General features: G+C 34.9%; 1 protein-coding gene across 1 annotated transcript in view; it reads right to left on the minus strand.

The window, feature by feature from the left end:
* STXBP5L (syntaxin binding protein 5 like) overlaps nt 1–27,527 on the minus strand; it is a 304,365-nt gene that overhangs the window by 230,284 nt on the left and 46,554 nt on the right. Inside the window, exons 6-7 of the mRNA XM_036243664.1 lie at nt 8,549–8,683; nt 4,588–4,651 (exon numbers count right to left, since the gene is read on the minus strand). Coding sequence (XP_036099557.1) covers nt 4,588–4,651; nt 8,549–8,683 — 199 coding nt within the window. The remainder of the gene's footprint in view (nt 1–4,587; nt 4,652–8,548; nt 8,684–27,527) is intronic.

Genomic DNA, 27,527 nt, shown 5'->3' on the forward strand with positions numbered 1-27,527 from the left:
ATAGGTTACTATTATCTGTTTTTGAATTTTATATAAGTGGAACTATACCATATATATTCTTTGTTTGGATCCTATTTCATGGTATCTGTAGTGGTAGTTCATTCACTTTCTTCTTTTTAAAAATTAAGTTTCAAGAATAATTCAACATCTGTATACACTACAAAGTGATCATCCCCAGAAGTCTGGCTACCATCCCATTTACTTTCATTACTATAATAATCCATTGTTTGGGTATGATACCACCACAATCTATCCATTTTACAAGTAATATAAATGTTGTTATGAACAAACTTGTATATGTTTTGTTTTTGTTTTTTTTAATCCTCACTCGAGGACGTTTTTTTCCATTCTTTGTTCAGACAGAGCAGGAGGGAGAGAGGAAAAGAGAGAGAGAGAGAAACATCGACGTGAAAGGGACACATTGAGTGGGTGCCACCCATACGACCAACCAGGGCTGGGGACAATAGAGGCACATGCCCTTAGCAGGAATCGAACTCAGGTCTCTCTGGACTGCAGGCCGATGCTCTAACCGCTGACTCAAACTGGCCAGGGCTATATATGTCTTTTGGAGAACACATATATACATTTCTGTCAGATATATACATATCCATACTTATCCATGGGGTAAGAGTACATTTAACTTTAATCAATACTGCCAAGCAGTTTTACAAATTAACCGTTATCAGTTTTCATTTCCAAACGCTTCATATGAGAGCCCTAATTCCTTTTCACCTTCTTCAACAACTAATATTGTCAATAACTGTCCAATGTTAAATAAAAGACGTACATAGTTGGCAGTTTTATCTCATTTCTTATTGCAGGAGGAAAACATTAATTCATCATTAAGGAGGATATTTTCATAGTTTGGGGTAAATTAGCAAAGTTCATATTAAGTTCTTCTCTTTTCCTAATGTTACAAGATATTTTTATTTATCATGAAGAAAGTTGAATTTTATCAAATGCTTCTTATGTATCTTTTCATTGTCATTTTTTCTCTTTATTCCTATTAATATGAAAATTACATTGAAAAGTTAAAACAATCTTTTATTCCTGAGATGAACACAAATTGGTTGTGCTCCTTTGTACTTTTTTTCCTTAAATTCTTGATCAGCTTGCTAGAAATGCATTGATTTTATTGTGTTTTCATAAAACCAACTTTTGATTCTGCTAATGTACTACATTTTTGTTTTCTATTTATTATAATTTCTGCCCTCATATTTTGTATTAGTCAGTTTTCCAGATAAATAGAACTTGTAGGATGTATATATAGAAAGAGATCATTATAAGGAATTGGCTCACATGATTATGGAGGCGGAAAAGTCCCAAGATCTCCAGGGTGAGTTGGCAAACTGGAGACTCAGAAAGCCAGTGGCATAGTTCCATTTGAGTCTGAAGGCCTGAGGACCAGGAGAACTGATGGTATAATTCCAATCTGAAGGACAGCAGGCTTGAGATCCAGGAAGAGCTGATGTCCCAGTTAGAAAGCAGTAAAGCAGGAGGAATTCTCTTTCCTTAGAGGAGGGTGAGCCTTCTTTATTCAGGCAACTGAGAGGATGAGGCCCACCCACATTAGGGAGGCCAATCTGCTTTACTCAGACTACTGATTTAAATGTTAATTTCATTCAAAAAACACTGTGACAAAAAATCCAGAATATTTGGGGGCCCCATGACTCAATCTCTGGGTACCCCGTGACTCAATTGTTTTAGCATGTAAAATTAACCATCCCATCTTTGTTATTATCTTTCTTCTACTTTCTTTTAGTTTAATTCAATATATTTCAACTTTCACACTAAGATAATTGATTTTCAGCCTTTCTTCACTTTTTAATAAATGCAATAAAATCTATACATTTTCCTCTAAGCACAGCTTTAGCTATTATCCACGAGTTTTGATATATCACATTTCTATTATGATTTAAAATATATTCCAATTCAAGCCCTGGCCAGTTTGGCTCAGCGGTTAGAGCGTCGGCCTGCGGTCCGGAGAGACCCGGGTTCGGTTCCCGCTAAGGGCACGTGCGTCGGTTGCAGTTTGTCCCTGGCCCTGGTTGGTCGTGCGGGTGGCAGCCACTCGATGTGTCCCTTCGCGTTGATGTTTCTCTCTCTCTTTCCTTCCTCTCTCTCCCTCCCACTCTATCTGTACAAAAAATGGAAAATATCCTCGGGTGAGGATAAAAGAAAAAAAAAAATATATATATATATATTCCAATTCAACACTGATTTCTTTGACATATAAGTTATTCAGAAGTATACTGCTTAATTATTTAAGCAGTTAAGAGATTTCTTATTTATCTTTGATTGATAATTTTGCTAAATTATCCTGTGGTTAACAGAATATATTGTGTATTATTTTAATCCTCTAAATTTGTTGAAACATGTTTTATGGATCAACAAATGTATAACTTCAGTAAATACTCCAGGTACACTTAAAAAATAATGTGTAGTGCGCAAGTATTGGGTATAATGTACTATACATGTCAACTAGGTTGAATTAGTTAATCATGTTGTTCAAATTTTCTTTGTCCTCACTAAATATTTCTTTTTTTTTTTTTTTTTATGCTTTCAGTGACTCAGGGAGGTGTATCTCCAACTACAATCGTGGGCTTGGGTACTTTTCATTTTAGTTTTGTCAAATTTGCTTTTTTTCTTAATTCTTTCAAATTACACACACAAACCAAGGAATCATGAAAAACAAAAACATGGTTCAGATATGCATGTTTCAGTTAACATGGTTACCATGCAAAGCAAGCACTACCTATACAATATGAAGCTATATTATTAAACATATACAAATTGAGGATTATTACTTCTCCTACTCAATTAACTATTACAAAATCTTCCCCTTAGAAAAAGTTCTTGCTTTTAGGTCTCCTTTTATGGACTGACTATAAAAATGTTTGTGTCCTCTTAAAATTCATATGTTGAAATCTTAACTCTGAATGTGATGAATTAGGAAGTGGTACCTTTGGAAGGTTTCATGAGAGTGAAACCCTTATAAATGGGATTAGTCATCTTATAAAAAGGACTCAACAACTCTCTTGTCTTCTGAGGACACAATGAGAAGACAGCCATCTAGAAATGAGGCCCTCAACAGATATCAAATCTGTTGGGGCCGTGATATTCGACTATCAAGCCTCCAAAACTATAAGATATAGATGTTTGTTGTTTAAGCCATCCAGTCTATGGTATTTCTTGTTATAGCAGCCAAAACTGACTAAGACATCTACTTCGTCTATTAGTATAGCTACACTAGTTTTCTTTGCTTAGGGTTTCCATGATATATCTTTTCCCATCCTTTTATATTAAATTTTTCTATATCCTTAATTTTAAAGTGTGTCTCTTGTAACAACATGTTGTTTTGACACATCTGCAAATTATTGTCCTTTAGCCGATTTAATCTGTTTACATTGAATTTAATTGCTGACATACTTTAGAACAAATCTACCTCTTTTATATTAGTACCATTTGTTTAATGTTACTGGTTCCTTTTGGGTTAATAATTATTTATTATCCCAGTGTCACACTCTATTAACTTATCAATTAAACAGATATTTTTATTCTTTTAGTGTTACCACAAGAACACAAAATGTTTCAATGACTCAACAAACTATAATGTAAATTAGTATTTGTTCTACTTTCTGGAAGTTATAAGGACCTTAGAACTTTATTGGTTTTCATACCAACTTTTGACCTATTTTTAACTTGTATTTTAATTCTCTATGTTACACTCCTAGAAGTCATTGCTATTATTTGTATCAAATAGTCCCTTACATTTATCCATATTTGTTGTTCTTTACTCCTCTTTCTCTGTTCTTTTAAAATGGATCAATTTCATTTCCTTAGAGAATTCCTTTAGTTTTTTTTTAACTAGAGTATATTTTCTATTAATGAATTCTTGCAAATTGTGTTAAGTTGCAATAATTTTAAGGATTTTTTTTGTAGAGTACAGAATTCTGTGTAAGCAGTTGCTTTTCCCCCCCCAGAACCTTGATATTATCACTCAAATGTCATCATTTCCCATTTTTCTGTTGAGATGTCTGCTGTTAGTCTTACAGCTTTTTTGTTTTTCTCTAAGACTTTTCTCTTTGTCTTTGATATGCCTAGGTGAACTTCACATTTTGGTAAGTTCAAAATGTTTTGTGACTATAGTACATCTTGGATTTCAATATCTGTCATTAGTTTTAGGAAATTATCATTCACTCACTCTTCATATACTGTTGCTATCACATTATCTCTGTTTTTCTGTGACTCTAATTACACATACATTACACATTTTTACTGTATCCCAAATGCTTTTTATGCTTTTATCTCACCATGCTTTAGTCTAGCTATTCTATCTTCCAAGTCACTAATTCTCTCTTTATCTGTTTACAATCAGTTATTTTATTCTGTTATATTGTTCACTTCTCTGATGAAACCTCTGTCATTTTTAGTTTATTAAACATTTGAATCAACATATTTTAATTTTAAGTTACATTGAATGACATGAACTATGCTAGAGATGTTAGGTATTAAATAATAGTAAGAAATACCTTTATTCAAAAATGAGGAAAATAAATGCAAGAATAACGGTATTGTAATACTCACTTTCCCTTCATCTCTTGGGCTATCACTTAAATGTACAACTGGACCTGGATGAGTCTTTGTGGATCTGTTAAATCAATTTAAAACAGTAATTAAAAAAATAAATATTAAAACACCTTACCGTTAGAGACTGAAAAAAAATTTAAGACTATACTGGAATATACCCCCAATATTCTTGGGTTTAGCCTAATTTTATTTGAGTTTTGGGGGTTTTTTTTGTTTTGTTTTGTTTTTTAGATTACTTTTCTCTCTCCTACTAACTCTATTAAAGTAGGTGTGATTTTTTAAAAATCAGGTTTAAGAACATAAATCCACACAATGGGATTTTTTTATTATTTTATGTATTTGTTGCCAAATCTAGGCCTCTGAAAATTTGAAACTAAACTTTTGCTTATACAAAGGCCAACTTACACAGCCACAAGACTGATGCTGTAAACCTGTTTCAACCAAGTTGCAAAGTGCATACCTGATTTTAAATTTCCTTGTGACATAAAATCTCTGACTTTGCTAGCAATACAGAAAACTGACAAACTAGGAAAACCAAGTTTGTTGGTTATGTCTCATTTATCTAGCTATCTAGGGTAATCAATAACAGAACATTATGAGTCTAAGAGCATATTGTTAAAAAGTTTTCTACTCTGTCAATATTACTTTAAATTTATTTTACTCTGATATCTGACATGCTTCTTTTATATTTCCTACTTTAACTTATCATTGTTGAATATGATTATGTCATGGTTAAAAATGACATAATCCGATATGACCATAGATTTATTATTGCTCAATTTTCCACATTCTTTCTTCAATGACCTAAGTGTGCCAGATTAGTTATATTTATACTGACATAGCTATAATTCATTTCTTAACAACACATGAAAATCATCAAAGATTCTGTACAAAACAATAAATGTTTAAATTTTTGAAACTGTTTGGAATCAGACAGAGAAAAGTGACAAATTAAGTAATTCCAGGTTCCCCATATACTGACTCCCCAGAGTCACTCAAAGGAATAAATACAAATTTACTAGATATTTTGTTAGTGGTTTGGCCCTAAATTTTCTCATCTAAAAATGGAGATAGTAGTACTAACCCCACTAAATAATTGCAAGGATCAGAATATACATATAGCACCCAATAGAACGCCAAAACATAGTGAGTACTCAACAAGTAGTATGTATCATGATTGTTGTAAACCATTGGAATAACTGAAAATCAGAGTTACTATTTGCATTCTAGAGTATATGCAGGAAGAAAAAAACAAAACAGGGCTTTATAAAAACTTTACAGAGCATTTAGCAGCTATATCATTTACACATAAATGCAGTGTTTTATTATAGTATAAATGACTCTGATAGGGGCAATGTCCTTCAATTATCCTTTAGGAACTAATAATATGCAACAAACCACAAACCCCTATCTCTCTCTTTGGTTTGATTGGAGCAACAAATACCAAAGTGTAATCCATGATAAACTAATGAATATATAAGTGTATCCATGATAAACTAATGAATATATAAGGTGTTTCACATAAAGAGTGTTTCATATCAAAAAAAGTTGGGGAAACACTGAATTAAAGTTAAATATTTTCTTCTTCTATAGAACTTCTTAGGGCTATAATATGCAAATGAGCATTGCAAATCTTCAATATTTTCCAAAATTATTGATCCATAGAATTCTTTTTTATTGTCCAAATTAAGGAAATCACTAAAATATACTTTTAAGAATCACTAGTTACACCATTTGCAAGATTTCCATTTAGAGTCCCAGACTCTATAAAACACACAAATTCAGAAAATAACCTACCATTAATTTTCCCCTATTTGTAATGACTTTTTCTAACTAGAGAAGAAATATAATTTATTGTAAAAAATAAAATAAAACTTAGAAAATACCAAAGGTTAGAAGGCAAAAATTCTCATTATTTCACTGCCTAGACATAATGATTGACTTTTTGATATATTTTTTCTGACCTTTTCCCTAATATTAAACTTCAAAAAACCACAAAGCATTCCTACAAAACTTATGGCCATTAGAAACTGACTTTAAAAGTGAAAAAAAAAGCATCTATATACTCCAGATTCTGTAAATCCTACAAAAATTACTTTAGATAGAATTAGCAATAAACTTAAATTCATGTAATAGCCCAGAAATATCTCTAAGTATTCCTATTTATTTCTCTTCCTCCTACTCACCACAATGGTTCTTGATAGTTTTCTTTGTGGACTTTCTGTTTCTATATCTTAAATATTGGTATTCTTTGGATTCTATTCTGTCCTAGACTGCCATCTACTCCCATATTAAATGTGGTCATGAATTCAAGGGCCCACAGGAGCCAGGCAGGTATTGCAAATGAGTTATATAGGCTAAATAAGAACTGTGCTAAACTGGATAGCACATTACCCACTTACTAAAAGATAGCTGTTACTCATTTCTCCAGTTGGTTACTGATGGCCATGCAACAATGCTAGACTAGGATTGTCTCATTATGAATGTTTTTCATGAAAAGCTGAATTTTTATTTCTACTCTACCAATTTTTAAATATTAGAAACTAATAATTCAGATAACATTGAAATACGTTGATGGCCAAACAAAACGTATCTGTGAATTGGTTCACGGTCTACCAGTTTGCTACCACTTTTCTATACACTCTTCATACACAATCTCATCGATTCTCATGGTTTCAATGAGAATGTAAATTCTGGTCTCATTAATACAATAATTAATAAATAATAATATAAGAATAAACTCCGTTTTGTGTACTTCAACGGTAAACCTCCCTTTGCCCAACCCTGAGTACATTCATTCTAATATGAGAGAATGAGCCAGCCTCAAGTCAAAACTTATCTTATTAAGGAACTAATATATATAAAGCATAAACATTAATTAAAGAAAAATTATTTTTCTGATTAACCAGGAAAATTATCGGTGTATATACAACAAATAGATGGCTTGGAATTCTATGAAATTTCACATGGGGATTTCACATTTTACATGGGCAGAATTGTAAATATCACTGTCAAGTCAAAGTGGTGATTGCCATCAACCACATACCCAAATAACTATTTATATCACAGCATAAAAATATTAATAGATTCTTCTTTGAACCCAGAACAATATGTTAATGTGGCAAAAAAATAATAAGCTCCAACATTAAAAATTACTGGGTGGCATTGCTCAGCTTGTTGGAGCATCTGGCTCAGTTGGTTGGCTCAGTCAGTTGGAGCACTGTCCTGTACACTAAAAGGTTGCAGGCTGATTCCTGGTCAGGGCACATACCTAGGTTGCAGGTTCGATGCCCAATTGGGGAGCATTCAGAAGGCAACGGATTGATGTTTCTCTCTCACATGGATGTTTCTCTCTCTCTCTCTCTCTCTCCTGCCCCCCCTTCTCTGTCTCCCTTCCTGTCTCTCTAAAAATCAATACATGTCCTCTGGTGAGGATTTTTTTTAAAAAGTACAGGATGGAGCAAAAGTAGGTTTATAGCTGTTCATATGGAAAATAATACGGTAATTAATAAATAGCAATACAAGAATAAACTTTGTTTTGTGTACTAACAACTATAAACCTACTTTTGGCCCACCCTGTATGTGAATTGATCATGAATACTTTTACATAAAACTAAATGTGGCCACAATCCACTTGCCATTATCAATGAAAGTGACTATACTAAGGTTGACTATAAAGAAGCATGAATAACTTTTAGAATTACTATTTTATCATCAAATTTTGCATACATCCCCTTAATTACTTATAGTATTTAGAAAGTCTAAAAGTAGCATATGTTAATATTGTAATATCTATTTTTAAAAGCCTTTATGGTTTCATATTATTTTGGTTGAATTTTTTGCTCATATTAATCATAAATTAGCTATAATGTTTTAAATAACTCTGCAATTTGATATAGTTTATATAACCAGATGAAATATTTAAGCTCAATAAAATGATATTCAAGTTCAAACTTACAGTTCAATTGCCTTGTTCCACATGATAACATATCCAGAAAGAATAAAAGATTCAATATTTACAATATGTGTGTTTCCTCTTTCTGTTCCAACATAGAGCCATTTACTCTGGAAAGGTAGATGACAGTAAGTAATTCTGAAAGAAAGAAAATTACAATTAAAATATCTAATTGTATGTCTATTCAGTATTATAGTTTCTTTACACTTATTATGTAGTGATAGCTACATAAACAATAAAATTTACTATATACTCAAATAACATTTAGTTATTAGTGAGAATAAAGGATAAATGACAATATATTATTAAAAACCATAATGATAATGTCCACTATTAAATCAGTATCTAACATAGGCACTAATATAATTTCTAATTCTGAAAACAGCACTACAAGACAGATATATACTCCTGTTTTACAACGAGGAAACTAAGGTCAATTTTTTATTTTATTTTTACTTGTCTAGGACTGACAGCTAATAAATAAGTGGCAAAACTGGAATTAAAATCTATTCTTGTTTGGTTGCAAAAGTACCATCTTTCTTCCAAGCTACACTGTCTGCTTGCTTGTTTATATTCAGTAATGTTCAGTTCAAATAAAAATTAGGTAAATTTAAAACATAAATTTCAGAGTTATCAGAGTTTGTAGTTATATCTACTTAAGATGATAAATTATCTACTCTTTATTCAGATGCTTGGCATCTAAGTAGTACAAAGAAAACTTATAAAGTCAGAGATACACTGTACTATTCCTTTTGTTTTTTGGTTTGTTTGCTCTGCCTCATTTTCACAGTGGGCTTTCTGACCAATTCTGGGAGCCTGTCCCATAGCCAGAGAAACCATGACTTCTGTATATAAAATCTGGACATTTAACAGAGTCTTCTCTTCAGAGCATCATCACTCTTTCTAGTTTCACCTACTCGTGCTCTTTAATAATTCTTAAAAACGACAATAGGGATAAGTTCACAGTTATCCCTTACCAGAACTTGTTATTGAACCATAATATTTCCTGAAGTTTACTCAGAAAAGAAGCTAGTAAACTAGACAGAATTCTGATGCCAGAGAAAAAGACCGACATGAAAAAAAAAAAAAAAAAAAGGAATGTGAATGGTAAATTCTCAACAAGCAACAAGATTCCATCTTGTACCTCTTTATATAAGAGTAAACATCTGGTCCATCAAATTTATATTCTCAGCTTGGTTCATTGAATTATTTAACAACATACCTCTCTAAACCAATCTTCATCTATTCAAAAGTATTCTGCTGAAAGCACCTTGCACACTGTATCTAAAAAATTAGAAGCCATGCTATTACATATCACTTACAGAGTCAATTGACAATCTAATTAAAGTATAATTAACCTACATGATTGGACAATTCTGATTAAAACCTAAAGGATAGAACTGCTATTGCCAAAAAATATTTAATAATGTCCCAAAGAAAATAACTTGATGACCATGTTTCTAGGTCATCAATTTTCAATTCAATATTAGTAGAAAGAGGAAAATTGTGTTAAAGAGGATTTAAGATCACCCTTTCTGAATTACAATGAGAGTAGAAAAACACTCATCCCATGAGAGTAGACAAAAATATAGAAATTCAGGTAGAAAAATAACAAACTTCAATATAGTCATTTCCAAGGTGAAAATGAAAAGTCTAAAACTGCCAGATTTCAGTAATGAGACCTGAAGCAAGAGGCAGAATTCCAATACAGACATTATAGTACAGTAACAATGGAATACATGAAGAAGACCAAACAGGATTTGAACTATTCCTTGAACCAATACCACTTTTTCCCTCATTCTTTTTTTTTCTAAGAAAGCCTTTGCAAAAGATTCCCTCATTCTTATTGACAAGAAACTAGACCTTTGATGACAAAAAGTTTTCATTTATGTTCATTGTCCAAATGATGGGTAGTGTTTGAACAACTAATTAAGAAAGATTCCCAGACTTTATCTGAACCCAATAAAAAAGAGTAATGTGAAGTACTTAAGATATTGACATAGATAAGGGACAGGGCATTACACCTGTGCTGTATATTTGATGACCATAATAAGTGACTAAATAACCTTATATAACTTAATTTGTTGCATTTAATAGTTATACTTTCACTTGTAATATATTTCTACCATCACCTCCTGCACAATGAAGAATTTTCTGTTATATGTGAGCCTTATGAAATAATCTTGTTTGTTCACTTTCATTCTTCTGTAGTAAATCATCTAAGACATTTTTAGTCTTCTATTCATTCACTAAGTAATTCAGCCTTCTCTGAATTATTTTTTATAAAAAGCACTGTTCTTTATTGCAACACACCTACATTTTTTCCCTCAAAAAACATACCATGTAATAGGAGAGATAAGAAAAGTAGACAACTAAGAAAAATAAAAGTAAAATCATCAATTGCTATAAAGGGTTCAAAAGAGGGAAGAATTAATTTTTGTAATGAAAATCAAGAAAAGTTAATGTAGAAAACTGGACTTGAATTGGGCCTTTACTGATCAAATAACTGTATAATTTGTTTTATATGTTATATAACCATATTAAATAAATGTTTCTCAAGCTTGAATAATGTATAGATCTTTAAAAATTTTTTGCTGATCTTCACTTTTGACTTACTTTTATAAATTCTTTATGTATAGAATAACAGCTTATGTATAAAAATAAAATAAGATATGAACTCCTCATACTTATGGCTATTGTTATTGAATTCTCATATGAATTCACATGTGTGTATCTGCTTATAAGTTTCACAAAATGTGCCATTAATCAGAATTGTTTATCATAAACTCATAAAGTGTAGATTAATGGAAAAATACAAATTAAACACAAATAAAACTACAACTAGAATTCAAATTAGTGACATTAATGTATGTTACAGATAAATTATGTCACAGAAATACAATAACATCACAGTATGGATGAGGATCTCACTGTACTTTTTAAAAAAATTTGGTGTGTCTATACTTATTCTGTGCTTCTCTTTCATCATTTGACTCTATTTGAACAGCTTTGTATTCTGTTCTGAAGTACACCATCACATAATTTTACAATCATTCAGTATAAATGAATATATGTGTGCACAGTCAACTTCTGTTATTTAATTAATTCAGAACGATTAAAATATGCCCTGGCAGGTTTGGCTCAGCAGTTGGAGTGTCAGCCCGCAGACCAGGGGGTCCTGGGTTTGGTTCTAGCTAAGGGCATATACCTCGGTTGCAGTTTGGGCGCAGTTTGTCCCTGGCCCCAGTTGGGGTCATGTGGGTGGCTGGCAGTCAATGTGTCTCTCTTGCATTGATGTTTCTCTCTCTTTCTCCCTCTCTTCCTCCCTCTCTATTTGAAGATAAATGCAAAAATGTCCTCAAGTGAGGAATAAATGATTAAATAAATAAAACAACACTACTTGGTGCCATCACAACCATAAGTACAAATTTAACTTCACTTATTGGACCTGTGTGGCAGTGTTTTTTGCATGGTTTACTCAAATCATTCAGAATGTTTCTATTAGTCTCATTATAAAAGAAAAAATATTATAATCAAATTACTATGAAAAATTCACAACCCCAAGAAAATGCCCATAGGCCCTAATTTGAGAAACACTATCAATACATAAGCCAAAATACATTTTTAAAAATAAATGGTTTAAAATTATGAAATTTAGTGGGAGATTTCAACTTTAAAGCTTTCCCCCCTAAGTTCTAACATAGTTCTATTTTTAAAATGTTTTTATTGATTTTTTTTTTTTTTTTTTTTTTTTTTTTTTTTTTTTAGAGAGGAAGGAGAGAGAAACATCAATGGGAAAGAGAAACATAGATCAGCTGCCTCCTGCACCCCTCCTGCTGGGGACTGAGCACAAAACCTGGGTATGTGCCCTAACTGGAAATCAAACCAGGACCTCTCAGTCCATGGGATGACTCTCAATCCACTGAGTCTCAATGGCGGGGCCATAGTTCTATTTTTTGTCTGCATTCCAGGTGAAACCTTTGGTACCAGGCATGATGATTCTGGCTTCAGTCAATTCTATAATGTTTGTAATTATGCTTTATAAGCTGGTAACACTCAAAATAAGATATACAATGATTCTGGATATTAAAAATACAAATGCCAGGGAAAATCATTCAGTATTCTGAGGTAATATTGAACAATAATGTTTTAAAACACTTTTGGGTGGTTTTGATGCACAACCACATCATTAAATTAGAGCAACATGAAGAAGTCCAAAACACTAATTTGAAAAGATCTATGCACCCCAATATTCACTGCAACATACTTCACAATAGCCAAGATATGGAAGCAACCAAGGTTTCTATCAATAAACAACTGGGTAAAGAAGGTGTGGTACACATATTCAGCCATTAAAAAAGAATGAAATTTTGCCATTTGTAACAACATAACAACATGGATGGACCTAGAAGGTATTATGCTAAGTGAAATAAATCAAACAGAGAAAGACAAACACCATATGATTTCACTTATATGTGTAATCTTTAAAAACAAAATAAATGAGCCCTGGCCGGTTTGGCTCAGCAGTAGAGCATCAGCCTGTGGACCAATGAGTTGCAGGTTTAATTCAGCCAAGGGTGTGTACCTCGGTTGCAGTTTGTCCCTGGCCCTGGTCCAGATCATGCAGGAAGCAGCCAGTCGATGTGTCTCTCTCATGTCGATGTTTCTCTCTCTCTCTCTCTTTTTCTCCCTGCCACTCTATCTGAAGATAAATAAAAAATATCCTCAGGTGAGAATTAAAATAAATAAATAAATAAATAAATAAATAAAAACAAATGAACAAACAAAACAGAAACAAACCTGTAGATACACAGAATTGGTGGTCATGAGATGGGAAGGGAGTTTGGGGGATAGGTGAAAGGGATTAAGAAGTACAAATTGCCAGCTATAAAAACAGTCACAGGGATATAAACCACAACACAGGGAATACAGTTAATAATATTGTGGGAGGCAGCCAAAATGAAGAAACAAAGAAACATGTCCCAAACGAAAGAACAGAACAAAACTCCAGGAAAAGTGCTAAACAAAATGAAGATAAGCAATGTAACAGATTAGGTACCTACAAGAGAGTTCCCATAAGGCTGTCAGCTGATTTCTCAAAAGAAACTTTGCAGGCCAGAAGGGAGTGGCAAGAAATATTTACAGTGATGAAAAGCAAGAACCTACAACCAAGATTACTCTATCCTGCAAAGCTGTCATTTAGAATTGATGACCATATATAGTTTCCCAGACAAGAAAAAGCTAAAGGAGTTCATCACCACCAAACCAGTATTATATGAAATGTTGACAGGTTGAAGAAGGAGGAAGGAAGAAGGAGGAAGGAAGAAAGAAGAAGGAGGAAGGAAGGAGGAAGGAGGAAGAGAAGGAAGAGGAGGAGGAGGAGAAGAAGAAGAAGAAAAGAAATATGAACAATAAAATGGCAATAAATACATATCTATCAACAATTGAATCTACAAACAAAATAAGCAAGCAGAACAGAAGCAGACTCATAGATACAGAGAACTTTTTGTTGGTTGCCAGATGGGCAGGTCGTTGGGTGAAAAAGGTGAAGGGATTAAGAAGTACAAATTGGTTGTTAGACTGATGAACCTCAAAGGGAAGGAGTTGATGGGGCAGGAAGAGAGAAAAACAAAGCATTTATATGTATATATGCATAACCAACAGATATAGACAATAGTATGGGGAAGGTAGGAAGGGGTAAGGAGCGGGGAGAAGGGGTCAAGGGGAGGAAAAAGGAGGAACATCTGTAATACATTCAACAATAAAGATAAATTTAAAAAGAAAAAAAGTATTCTAAAATATAAATAATAATATTGTAGTAATTGTATGGTGTCAGATGGGTACTAGACTTATCTGCGTGATCACTTTGTAAGGTATATAAATGTCTAAACACTATGTTGTCCACCTAAAATTAATATAATATAGGTCAACTATAATTGAAAAATAAAATTAAATAAAAGAAAAAAACATTAAGTTATACCAACAATTCTTAATCTTTGGTATAGGTAAATATCTCATTGAACACATATTTCCAGATTCCAGCTACACAAATTTGACTCCATGGGATGGGACATATGAATGATATTTTAATAAATATCCTCAGTACTTGCTATTAAAAATTAAGTTCACAGACCAGCAGCATGAATATCACCTGGATGCTTAGTAGAATTTAGAATCTCAGGTTCCACGCCAGAATCAGAAACTTCATTTTATGAAGAAGCCTCACGTGAGTCATATACATGTTCCAGTTTTGGAAGCACTTTTTATACAAATAATCTATATATTACACTGTAAGGAACACTGCTCTGTGATTGAATGTTGCTTACTGACTTTCAAGCTTCAGGATAAAAACCTAAATAGCTAAGTTGATAGTGGGGATGAATTGCAACTATGTAGTCTCCCCAAAATAGCTAATGATAATTATGATAATAATAATACAAACCACAATATAGCTACTCTAAGATCCCCTTAGCATCTTAAGACAAAGATTGATACTTAAAATTTTTTTATGGACAAACTTAAATTATATAAAAGAAAAGATAAAAATAAAATTTCTTTAAAAAAAGAATCTGATTATTTTGCACAATCTGTACCTAGCTAGAACTATAACACAAGAGACAAAATTAAACAGGTAAGTGAAGATTTAATTGAATTTCATTGGGCTATTAATCAAATAACCAGAAATTAAAAAAAAAAAAAAAAAAAACTGGCTCAGTTTTGTTCTATAGTTAGTTGGAAAACTATCAAACATAAGTCCACTTTTAAAAGTAAGTCTAATGTCTGTAGTTTCATAGGGAATAAGATCACACTTTTTAACAAATGCAACTCTGACCTTATTCTCATTCTCCTACAGCAAAAGAAATAACATTGTCTACCTTTATTTAAATTCATAAATAAAACGGAAACAGAGGCATGGATACATGGAACAGACTGACAGCTGTCAGAGGGAAGGGGGACACTGGATGGAAGAAGATGAAGGGTTTAGTCAAAGAACATGTATACATAACCCACAGACATAGAGAATAGTATAGTGATGGTCAGAGGGAATGGGGTGGGGGCTGGTAGAGGTTGGCAAAGGGGGTGGGTAGGGGAATGGGGACATCTGTAACAATAAAAATAAAATTAAAAATTCATAGACTATTTCAATTTTTGAAAGAGAGAACTGTGTTAGTGGAAGCCATGTGGGGGGAACAGGAATGGAGTCACTGGTCTCCTGGCCAGGGTAATAAAAGTATAAGTATAATGGGGAGCCATAATTCCAACCCACCCAGTATTAACAAAGTGCCTCTACCTATCTCAGGTATTACTGAAGGACAACAAGGGAAACTGAACTTCTACTTCCAGAAGTTAGTAACAAGATGACATCTGTCATTCCCCTGAGAGAGTGATGTAAAACCAACCCACCCAAAACAGAAGGTTTAAATAAGATTTAGGGCATCATAACACAATATCCAAAATGTCCAATTTTTTTTAGCATTATAAAATTTTATTTTGAAAGATATGTTTTTGCCTTTCCAAGGTCATGTGTTATTGCAAAGTTAAATGGATATTTTTCATTCCTCTCCAGAGTTATCAAACTGACAGGGGATGTGACTCCTGATATGAAATCCATTGCCAAAGCCAACCTTATTGTCACCACACCGGAGAAATGGGATGGAATCAGCAGAAGCTGGCAAAACAGGAACTATGTAAAGCAAGTCACAATTCTCATCATAGATGAGATCCATATGCTTGGTGGGTACCACTGTTTCTGAAGCCATTTTACAAACTTGGACTTGTACCTGCATCAGCCAGCATCAGGATTTGTTAAAATGATGTAACGTGCATTGTTCTTTTCTTTTTTTCCGTTACCTACATAGGAGCTGCCATAAGACTGTCAGCTGATTTCTTTCTTTTTTTTTTTTTTGTTCAGGTAGAGTGGGAGAGAGAGAGAGGAACAGAGAGAAAGAGAGAGAAACATCGACGTGAAAGGAACACATTGAGTGGCTGCCACCCGCACGACCGACCAGGGCCGGGGACAAACTGCAACCAAGGTACGTGCCCTTAGCGGGAACCGAACCCGGGTCTCTCTGGACCACAGGCCGACGCTCTAACCACTGAGCCAAACTGGCCAGGGCATGTCAGCTGATTTCTTTTTTTTTTTCTTTTTATCCTCACCCGAGGATATTTTTCCATTTTTTGTACAGACAGAATGGGAGGGAGAGAGAGGAAGGGAGAGAGAGTGAGAAACATCGACGTGAAGGGACACATCGAGTGGCTGCCACCCGCACAACCAACCAGGGCTGGGGACAAACTGCAACCGAAGTACGTGCCCTTAGCGGGAACTGAACCCAGGTCTCTCCGGACCGCAGGCCGTCAGCTGATTTCTTATAAGAAACTGCAGGCCAGAAAGGAGTGGCAAGAGATATTCAAGGTGATGAAAAGCAATGACCTACAACCAAGATTACTCTATCCTGCAAAGCTATCATTTAGAATCGATGGCCATATCAAGAGTTTCCCAGACAAGAAAAAGCTAAAGGAATTCATCACCACCAAACCAGTATTATATGAAATGTTGAAGGGTCTTCTTGAAGGCGAAGAAGAACAAAAATATGAACAATAAAATGGCAATTAATACTTATCTATCAACAATTGAATCCACAAACAAAATGAGCAAGCAAAACAGAAACAGACTCATAGATACAGAGAACTTTTTGTTGCTTGCCAGATGAGTGGGAGCTGGGAAGGTGGGTAAAAAAGATGAAGGAATTAAGAAGTACAAATTGGTTGTCAGACTGATGACCCTCAAAGGGAAAGGGGGAGGGAGTGTGGGATGAGATAAACCAAAGAACTTCTATGCATATATGCACAACCAATGGACACCAACAATAGTGTGGGGAAGGCAGGAGGCGGCGGGAATGGGGAGGAGGGGGTTAATGGGGAAAAAAGGGAGAAACATCTGTAATACATTCAACAATAAAGATGAGTTTAAACAAAAAACAAAATGTCCAATTTTAATTTTTTAAAAATCACTTATCCTACCAAGAAATCGGAAATTCTCAGAAAAAGATAAGATACCAATACCAAGATGATAAAAATGTTACAACTCACTGATAAATATTTAAAAGAAGCTATCATTAAAATAGAAGCAGTTATGAATAAAAAAAATTAAAAATAGAAAGCCAAGTAAAATAAAATTTAAAAATAGAAAGCCTCAGGAAATAAAAGAGAATGCAAATTTTACTACTGAATATACAATAATAAAAAATTTAAAACCTATGTTATAAATAGGTATATTCTCAACCGCAGAATGGAGGAGACAAGATGTGAACTCAAAGATGAAACAATGTAAATTATCCGATCAGAACAAACAGAAAATAGATGGGAGGGAAAATGCCAGAAACCTGTGAGACAAAAACAAAAGATATAATTATGTTATCAGGGCCCCAAAAGGAAAGGAAACCAGAATGGAACTGACAAAGCAGTCAAAGATATAATGTCTAAAATCTTCCCAAATTTGACAAACAACAAACAAAAAATATTCAAGACACTGAGAAAAACTATACAGGATAAAACCAAACACGTAAAACCAAAACACATCATAGCCAAACATCTGAAAACTAAGAAAAGAAAAAAATCTTTAAAGCAGCAAGAAAGAATCAGCACCTTAACTACAGAAGGGAAAAAATGCAATAGCAGATTCTCATCAGAAAATAGGGGCAAGAGGAAGTAGAACACTATTCAAATGCTTAAAGGATAGCACTGTCGTCCTGAAAAGACATGAAAGAAAACATCCCAATTCATTCTATGGAGATAGGATTACTTGAGAGTAAAATCAGATAAAGACAGTAAAATAAAGAAAAATAAACTGTCTAACTTAAATATATACATTTTTTGTCTATTATAACTCAATAAAAGTGGAGGCAGTGGGGATAAAAACTACACACCAATAATTCTCCTCCTGAAAATAGATGTAAAAGTCCTTAACAAAACTTTAGCAAATAGAATTGAGCAATGAATAGAAAGACCAAGAGAGGCTTGTTCCAGAAATGCAAGGGTAGCGTGAAAATCAGTCGTGTAATTCGACATATTAACAGTCTAAAACAAATAACAGGATAATATCAATCGATGCAGCACTAACATTTGACAAAATTCAACACTCATTCATAAAAAAGCTATCAAAAATTGTATTAGAGCCCTGGCCGGTTTGGCTCAGCGGTTAGAGCGTCGGTCTGCCGTCTAGAGAGACCCGGGTTCGGTTCCCGCTAAGGGCACGTACCTCGGTTGCAGTTTGTCCCCGGCCCTGGTTGGTCGTGCAGGTGGCAGCCACTCGATGTGTCCCTTTCGCATCGATGTTTCTCTCTCTCTCTCTCGTTCTCTCTCTCCCTCCTACTCTATCTGAACAAAAAATGGAAAAATGTCCTCGGGTGAGGATTAAAAAAAAAAAAATTGTATTAGAGGGTGTTTTTTCAACTTCATAAAGAACAGCAACAAAAACCTACAATTAACATTATATTAATAGTGAAATGACTGAATGTTCCCACCTAAGATGAAGAATAGGCAAAAATGGTTGTTCTCATCACTCTTCTTTCACATAGTATTGGAAGTTGCAGTCAATGCAAAAAAGCAAGGAAAGGAAATAAAGTCATGCAGATCAGAAAGAAAGAAAGAAAACTTCCCTGTTTGCAGATAACATGATGGTCTACTTAGAAAATTCCAAGGAATCTACAAAGGAACTCTTAGAACTGATGTGAGTTCAACAACATTTCATTATATAAGATAAACATACAAAACTCAGTTGTATTTCTATATATTAGCATGGAACATGTGGAAGCTGAAATTTAAAGATCAATACTATTTAAAATCACTCAAAATATGATATACTGAGGCAGAAATATAAAAAGCAATTACAGAACTTGTATGCTAAAAATGATAAAACCCACATGAAATAAATAAAAGATCTAAGTAAACAGACATACTGTGTTCATGGATTTTAATATTCAATATAATAAAAATGTCAATTCCCACTTTTATAAAACTCTGGAAAGATATTTTTGTAGATTATGTAGACATGTTTATTCTAAAATTTATATGAAAAGTCAAAAAAACTAGAATAGCTAAAGCAATTGTGAAAAAGGAGAATAAAGTAAGAGGAATCAGTCTACCCAATTTCAAGACCTAATAGCTACAGTAATCAAGACTGTGTGGCACTGGCAGAGAGATAGACACATAGGTCAGTGGAACAGAATAGAGAACACAGAAAAAGAAACCCACTTAATATAACCAACATACTTTTGACAAATGTGCTAGGCAATTCAATGAAAAAAGTCAACAGATGGTTGAGACAAAATATCTACTGAGACAAAAATGAATCTCCAGCTAAACTTCAAACCTTATACAGCCCTGGCCGGTATGGCTCAGTGGTTAGAGTGTCGGCCTGTGGCCCAGAGAGTCCTGGGTTCTGTTCTTGCTAGGGGCACGTACCAAAAAAATATATAAATAAATAAACTTCAAACCTTATACAAAAAATAACTCAAAACAGAGCATATATGTACATGTAAAATATAAAATTAAAAACAAAAACAAAAACAGGAGAGCCTGGCTGGTGTGGCTCAGTGGTTGAACATCAACCTATGCACCAAGAGGTCGTAGGTTCGATTCTTGGTCAAGGCACATGCGAGGGTTGTGGACCCGATACCCAATTGGGGGCATGCAGGAGGCGGCCAATCAGTGTTCTCTCTCATTGGTGTTTCTGTATCTTTCTCCCTCTCCCTTTCTCTCTCTCTAAAAATCAAGAAAGAAAAAAAAAAATTTTTTTTTTTAAATAAATAAAAAAACAGGAGAAAATTCTTGGGATCTAAGACAAAGCAACAAATTCTTAGATTTTATGCAAAAGTATGGTCAATAATTAAAGAACTAGTAAATTGGGCTTCCTAAAAATTTAAAACATTGTCGCTATGAAGACATAGTTAACAGGGTCTTAACAAACTATTGATTAGGAGAAAATATTTGCAAACCACATATCCAACAAAGGACTAGAAAATTTATCTAGAATAAATTTAAAATTCTCAAACCTGAGTGGTTTAAAAAAATAGAAGAGAAAGGCCTAACAAACTGAAAAGCATTACTTTTACTGGACATAGAAGAGAATTGAAGTCTCTCTTCAATTGGGAAAAACTGCCACTCAAATTCTAGATATAAAAAGTTCTTAGGAAAACCAAAAATTAAAGGAGATAAAATCAAGGACTCTAGAAAAATATGAAGCAGAATATCAGAGAGAGAAAAAATAAACTCTGATATAGTAAATACAAGTAATTTAAGGTCTGTATATCATAGCCTACATATTGAATTTTACTTGAAAACCATAAAAAATAACTCTATGTCTTCCTCAACATTATGATCACTGATAGCAAGGGCCTTTAATTGTAAAATGTGAATGGTTGATTTTATTCATTTTTCTGATCATGCATGCATTACAGAAATCAAAACAGTTTCTCTTCCATATTTAAGTTTAAAATCAGATTTGGAAAAAATCATCCATCAGAAGCAGCCTAAATATCTAAACCTAATTCTCAAAAATCTAAGGCTGGTTGCTGCCTTTAAAGATTGTAAGACCAGGAACTGAAAAATGGCAGCGGAGTGAACGGAGCTACACAGACCGTCTCCCAGAACCAAACTGGAATTACAACTATAACACAGACAAATCGACGGGAAAAACCAACAGAAAAGCAGCTTGCGAGGACCATACAACGAGGGACACTGACTCCATCCCGGTAGGCTTGCGAAGGCGCTAGACGGGGGCTGGGAGCCCACGGTCCCCAGCTCGGCAGCGGCCTTAGCTGGGAGCAGCGCCCTCGGGTCAAACTCCCAGGCGGCCCCACAGCACAGAGCCGGGACAGAGGCTAAAACAGCCACAGCCACTCACCTTGGGCTCCGGCAGAGGGAGGGCAGACTGGACTGGAACTGCGTCGGGACACTCTGGGTTTGGAGGGCGCTCAGAGCTTTGGCTGAGTGCAGCCACTCAGGACGGTGGCCACATTGCTCCTTCCCAGGGCTCTGAGGAGAGGCAGCAGCCCCTCCCTCGGAGATCCAACCCCACCCTGTGGGCCATTGAAGTGCTAATTGAGGCTCACTAACAACCAGCATCTGCCCCACCCTCGTGAAAGCCCCTTGGCTGATCACCAGAGGGAGTTTTTCAATCAACTGACAACCCAAAACTCATCAATCAACCTAGACTGCAAGCCTCCAGGCAAAAAGCTAGAGGATAACAGTACGTTTCCTGGGCTGGCAACTTTAACCAGGAAAGTAAGACTTGACAGTGGTGTTCAACGTGGGTCCTCCCTAGCTCATCTAAACACAGGAGAGGAAGCCACAAACAGCAGAACACCAACACCCACAGGGAGAACTTGACAGGCTCCAAAGCCCACAGTGAAAGCCAAAATGGTGAAACACAGAAACAGAAACCAAATGAAAGAGCAAGAGACCTCCACCGAAGATGAGATCAATGTGGAGCAATTAGGCATGTTAACAGAGCTAGAATTCAGAGCCATGATCTTGAGGAAGCTGAAAAGCATGAGTAAGGACATAGAGACACTGAAAATAAGCCATTTGGAAATTAAAAACCAACAAGAAGAGATAAAAAATGACATATCAGAAATGAAAAACACATTGGAAGGTTTAAAAAGCAGAGTAGGGGAAGCTGAGGACCGGTGAATTAGAAGACAGGGTAGAAAAAATCAACCAATCAGAAAAACAAAAGGAAAAAACTATTAAAAAACAGGAAGACAACTTAAGAGAACTATGGGACAACTGGAAACGTAATAATATTCGCATCATAGGAGTCCCCGAAGAAGAAGAAAATGATCAAGGGATAGAGAATATATTAAAAAAAATAGTGAGAGAAAACTTCCCTAATTTGGTGAAGGAAGAAGGCATTCAAGTTCAAGAAGCACAGAGAGTCCCAAGTAAGAAGAACCCAAACAGGCCCACACCAAGACACATAGTAATTAAAATGCCACAAATTAAAGACAAAGAGAGAATCCTAAAAGCAGCAAGAGATAAGCAACAGGTTACCTACAAAGGAAACCCCATAAGGCTCTCAGCTGACTTCTCACAGGAAACACTACAGGCCAGAAGAGAATGGCATGAAGTAATCAAAGTCATGAAAAACAAGAATCTGAATCCAAGACTACTCTACCCAGCAAGGCTATCATTCAAAATAGAAGATCAAATAAAGAGCTTCCCAGACAAAAAAAGGCTAAGGGAATACATTAGCACCAAACCAGCACTGCAAGAAATGTTAAAAGGACTGCTGTAATTAGCAGTAGAAATGGGAAGAAAAATAGAACCACAGTAAACAAAAATGGCAATAAATAAGTATATATCAATAATCACCTCAAACGTAAATGGATTGAATGCTCCCATAAAGAGACACAGAGTAGCTGCCCTGGCCAGTTTGGCTCAGCGGTTAGAGCGTCGGCCGGCGGTCCGGAAGAGACACAGAGTAGCTGATTGGATAAGAAAGCATGACTCATCTATATGTTGTTTACAAGAGACCCACCTCTCAACAAAGACTCACATAGGTTGAAAGTGAAGGGATGGAAAAAAATTTTCCAAGCAAATGGAAAGCAAAAAAAAGCTGGGGTAGCAATTCTCATATCTGATAAAATAGATTTCAAAATGAAGACCATAACTAGAGACAAAGACGGCCACTACATAATATTGAAAGGATCTATCCAACAGGAAGATATAACCTTGATAAACATATATGCACCCAATATAGGAGCACCAAAATATATTAAAAATCTTCTGGAGGACTTCCAAGGAGAAATCGACAACAATACAATCATAGCAGGGGACTTCAACACCCCGTTGATAGCACTGGATAGATCCTCTAGGCAAAAAATTAGCAAGGAAACAGAGACTCTAAATGAAGCACTAGACCAAATGGATTTAATAGATATCTACAGAGAATTACACCCCAAAACTACAGAATTCACATTCTTCTCAAGTGCACATGGGACATTTTCAAAGATAGACCACATGATAGGACACAAACTAAATCTCTACAAGTTCAAGAAGATTGAAATCATATCAAGCATCTTCTCAGATCACAATGGCATGAAACTAGAAATCAATTGCAACAAGAACATGCAAAGACATTTCAACACATGGAGGCTAAATAGCATGTTATTAAACAATGAATGGGTCACCGAGGAGATCAAGGAAGAAATTAAAAACTTCCTGGAAACCAGTGAAAATGAACACACAACAACACAAAATCTATGGGATGCAGCGAAAGCAGTTCTGAGAGGGAAGTTCATAGCACTACAGGCCTACCTCAAAAACAAGAAAAATTTCTAATTGACTGTCTAACCTCACAACTTAAAGAATTAGAAAGCATACAAAAAGAAAACCCCAGAGCAAGTAGAAGGAAGGAAATAGTAAAGATCAGAGCAGAAATAAATGACATAGAGACCAAAAAAAACAATTCAAAGGATCAATGAAACAAAGAGCTGGTTTTTCGAAAAGATAAACAAGATTGATGGACCCTTAGCTAGACTCACCAAGAAACAAAGAGAGAGAACCCAAATGCACAAAATCAGAAATCAAAGAGGAGAAGTAACAACCAATACCACGGAAATACAAAAGATCATTAACAACTACTATGAACAACTATATGGCAACAAATTCGACAATCTAAGCGAAATGGACAAATTTCTAGAAATACACAGTCTCACAAAACTATTCCCGAAAGAGATAGAAAACTTGAACAGACCAATAACAACTAAGGAAATTGAAGAGGTAATCAAGACTCTCCCAGCAAACAAAAGCCCAGGCCCAGATGGTTTCACGGGCGAGTTTTACCAAACATTGAAAAAAGAACTAACACCCATTCTCCTCAAACTATTTCAAAAAATTCAAGAAGAAGGAAGACTTCCAAACACGTTCTATGAGGCCAGCATAATTCTAATTCCAAAACCAGAAAAAGACACTACGAAGAAAGAAAACTACAGGCCAATATCCCTGATGAACATAGACGCCAAAATCCTGAACAAAATATTAGCAAATCGGATCCAGAAATATATCAAAAAAATTATTCACCATGACCAAGTGGGATTCATTCCAGGGATGCAAGGCTGGTACAATATTTGCAAATTAATAAACGTGATACACCACATAAACAAAATGAAGAATAAAAACCACATGATCATATCAATAGATGCTGAAAAAGCATTCGACAAAATCCAGCATCCATTTCTGATAAAAACGCTCAGCAATTTAGGAATAGAGGGATCATATCTCAACATAATAAAGGCCATATATGAAAGACCTACAGCCAACATCATACTCAATGGACAGAAACTAAAAACATTTCCATTAAGAATAGGAACAAGACAGGGATGTCCACTTTCGCCACTCTTATTTAACATTGTACTGGAAGTCTTAGCCACAGCAATCAGACATGAAGAAAAAATAAAAGGGATCCAAATTGGAAAGGAGGAAGTGAAACTGTCATTATTCGCAGATGACATGATATTGTACATAGAAAACCCTAAAGACTCCATCAAAAATCTATTAGACTTAATAAATGAATTTGGCAAAGTAGCAGGATACAAAATTAACGTCAAGAAATCGACGGCATTCTTGTACATCAATGATGAACTCACAGAAAGAGAAACTGAAAAAACAATCCCATTTACCATTGTGGCAAAAAAATTACGATACCTAGGAATAAACTTAACCAAAGAAGTAAAGGACCTATTTGCAGAAAACTACAGGTCATTTAATAAAGAAATAGAGGAAGATATAAAAAAGTGGAAGTACATACCCTGTTCATGGATTGGAAGAATTAACATAATTAAAATGTCCATACTACCCAAAGCAATCTATAGATTCAATGCAATCCCCATCAAAATACCAACAACATATTTCATAGAACTAGAACAAATACTTCAAAAGTTCATATGGATCCAAAAAAGACCCTGAATAGCCACAGCAATCTTGAAAAAGAAGAACAAAGTAGGGGGGATCACAATACCAGATATCAGGTTATACAAAAAGCCACTGTAACCAAAACAGCCTGGTACTGGCACAAGAGCAGGCATATAGACCAGTGGAACAGAAATGAAAACCCAGAAATGGACCCAAGGCAATACGCTCAATTAATATTTGACAAAGGTAGCAAGAGCATACAGTGGAGTAAAGACAGCCTCTTTAATAAATGGTGTTGGGAAAATTGGACAGCTACATGCAAAAAAATGAAACTAGACCATCCACTTACACCATACACAAAAATAAACTCAAAATGGATAAAAGACTTAAATGTGACCCGTGAATCCATAAAAATTCTAGAAGAAAATGTAGGCAACAAAATTTCGGACATCATACGGAGCAGAATTTTCACTGATACATCACCTAAGGCAACAGAAATAAAGGAGAAAATGAACACATGGGACTACATCAAACTAAAAAGCCTCTGCACAGCAAAAGAAACAATCATCAAAATGGAAAGGCAACCCACTGTATGGGAGAACATCATTGCCAATGATGTATCAGATAAGGGGTTAATTTCCAATATATATAGAGTGCTCCTACAACTCCACAAAAGGAAGACAAAGAACCCAATTAAAAAATGGGCAGAGGAGCAGAATAGACACCTCTCCAAACAGGACATACAAATGGCCAAGAGACATATGACGAAATGCTCAACATCACTAATCATCAGAGAGATGCAAATTAAAACAACAATGAGGTATCACCTCACACCTGTCAGAATGGCCGCCATCAACAAATCATCAAACAACAAGTTTTGGCGAGGGTGTAGAGAAAAGGGGACTCTAATACACTACTGGTGGGAATGCAGACTGGTGCAGCCGCTATGGAAAACAATATGGTGCTACCTCAAAAAATTAAAAATCGAACTTCCATTTGACCCAGTGATCCCACTGCTGGGAATATACCCTAAGAAGCCTGAAACACCAATCAGGAAGAATATATGTACCCCCATGTTCATAGCAGCACTATTTACAATAGCTAAAATCTGGAAACAGCCCAAGTGTCCACCAGTAGACGAATGGATAAAAAAGCAGTGGTACATATACACAATGGAGTACTATGCAGCGGTAAGAAAGAAAGATCTCTTATCCTTTGAGACGACATGGAGGGACCTGGAAAGTATTATCCTAAGTGAAAGAAGCCAAGCAGAAAAAGACAAATACCACATGATCTCACTTACATATGGAATATAATGAACATAACAGTCTGAGGAATACAGTAGACCCAGACACATGGAAGTAGGGCACAGACTGACATCCCTCAGAAGAGGGGGTGGGGGGTGGGGGGTGGGAAGAGATAAACCACAGAACTTATATGCATGTATGCATGACCAATGGACATGGACAACTAAGCCAGGGACAGGGTGGAGGGGGGTGGGGTGGGGGGTGCCAATGGGGTAAAAAGGTAAAATATCTGTAACAAAAAAATAAATAAAAATTCATAAAAAATTTAAAAAAAATAAACAAATAAAGATTGTAAGACCAAAGGCCGAAGGTGCCTTAATTAAAAACACAAAATACTAGAATTTATAATATAAACTATATATATGGCATAAGCGTATATAGAAATTTACATAATTAAATGGCTAATTTAAGAGTACTTACAATTTCAAAAGATGCTTAAATTTTCCTTTATAGACCTAATCCTCTCATTCTACATTTAAAGATATTTTCCCCGTCCACAATAAATTGTGATAGTTAATGATTATTCTCCAGTTATGAATGTCAGTGGTTATTCTCAAATTTAAGATAATAAATTTCTTTTTAAAAAGATGTATATCACATTTTTTTGTAAGCATGAAAATAAGGCAATGCTTACACTCCTATGATTTAAACTTATCCAAAATCTCTCAGCTTGCATTTTTATGTTACCACCAATTAAATCCACCTCAATTGAGATAACCCAGAACTAAGCACTCGTTCCATCTGTGGTGACACCCCGTTCC

This window comes from Molossus molossus, unplaced genomic scaffold (genome assembly GCF_014108415.1).
Source record: "Molossus molossus isolate mMolMol1 unplaced genomic scaffold, mMolMol1.p scaffold_m16_p_5, whole genome shotgun sequence".
In the NCBI taxonomy this organism is placed as follows: domain Eukaryota; kingdom Metazoa; phylum Chordata; class Mammalia; order Chiroptera; family Molossidae; genus Molossus; species Molossus molossus.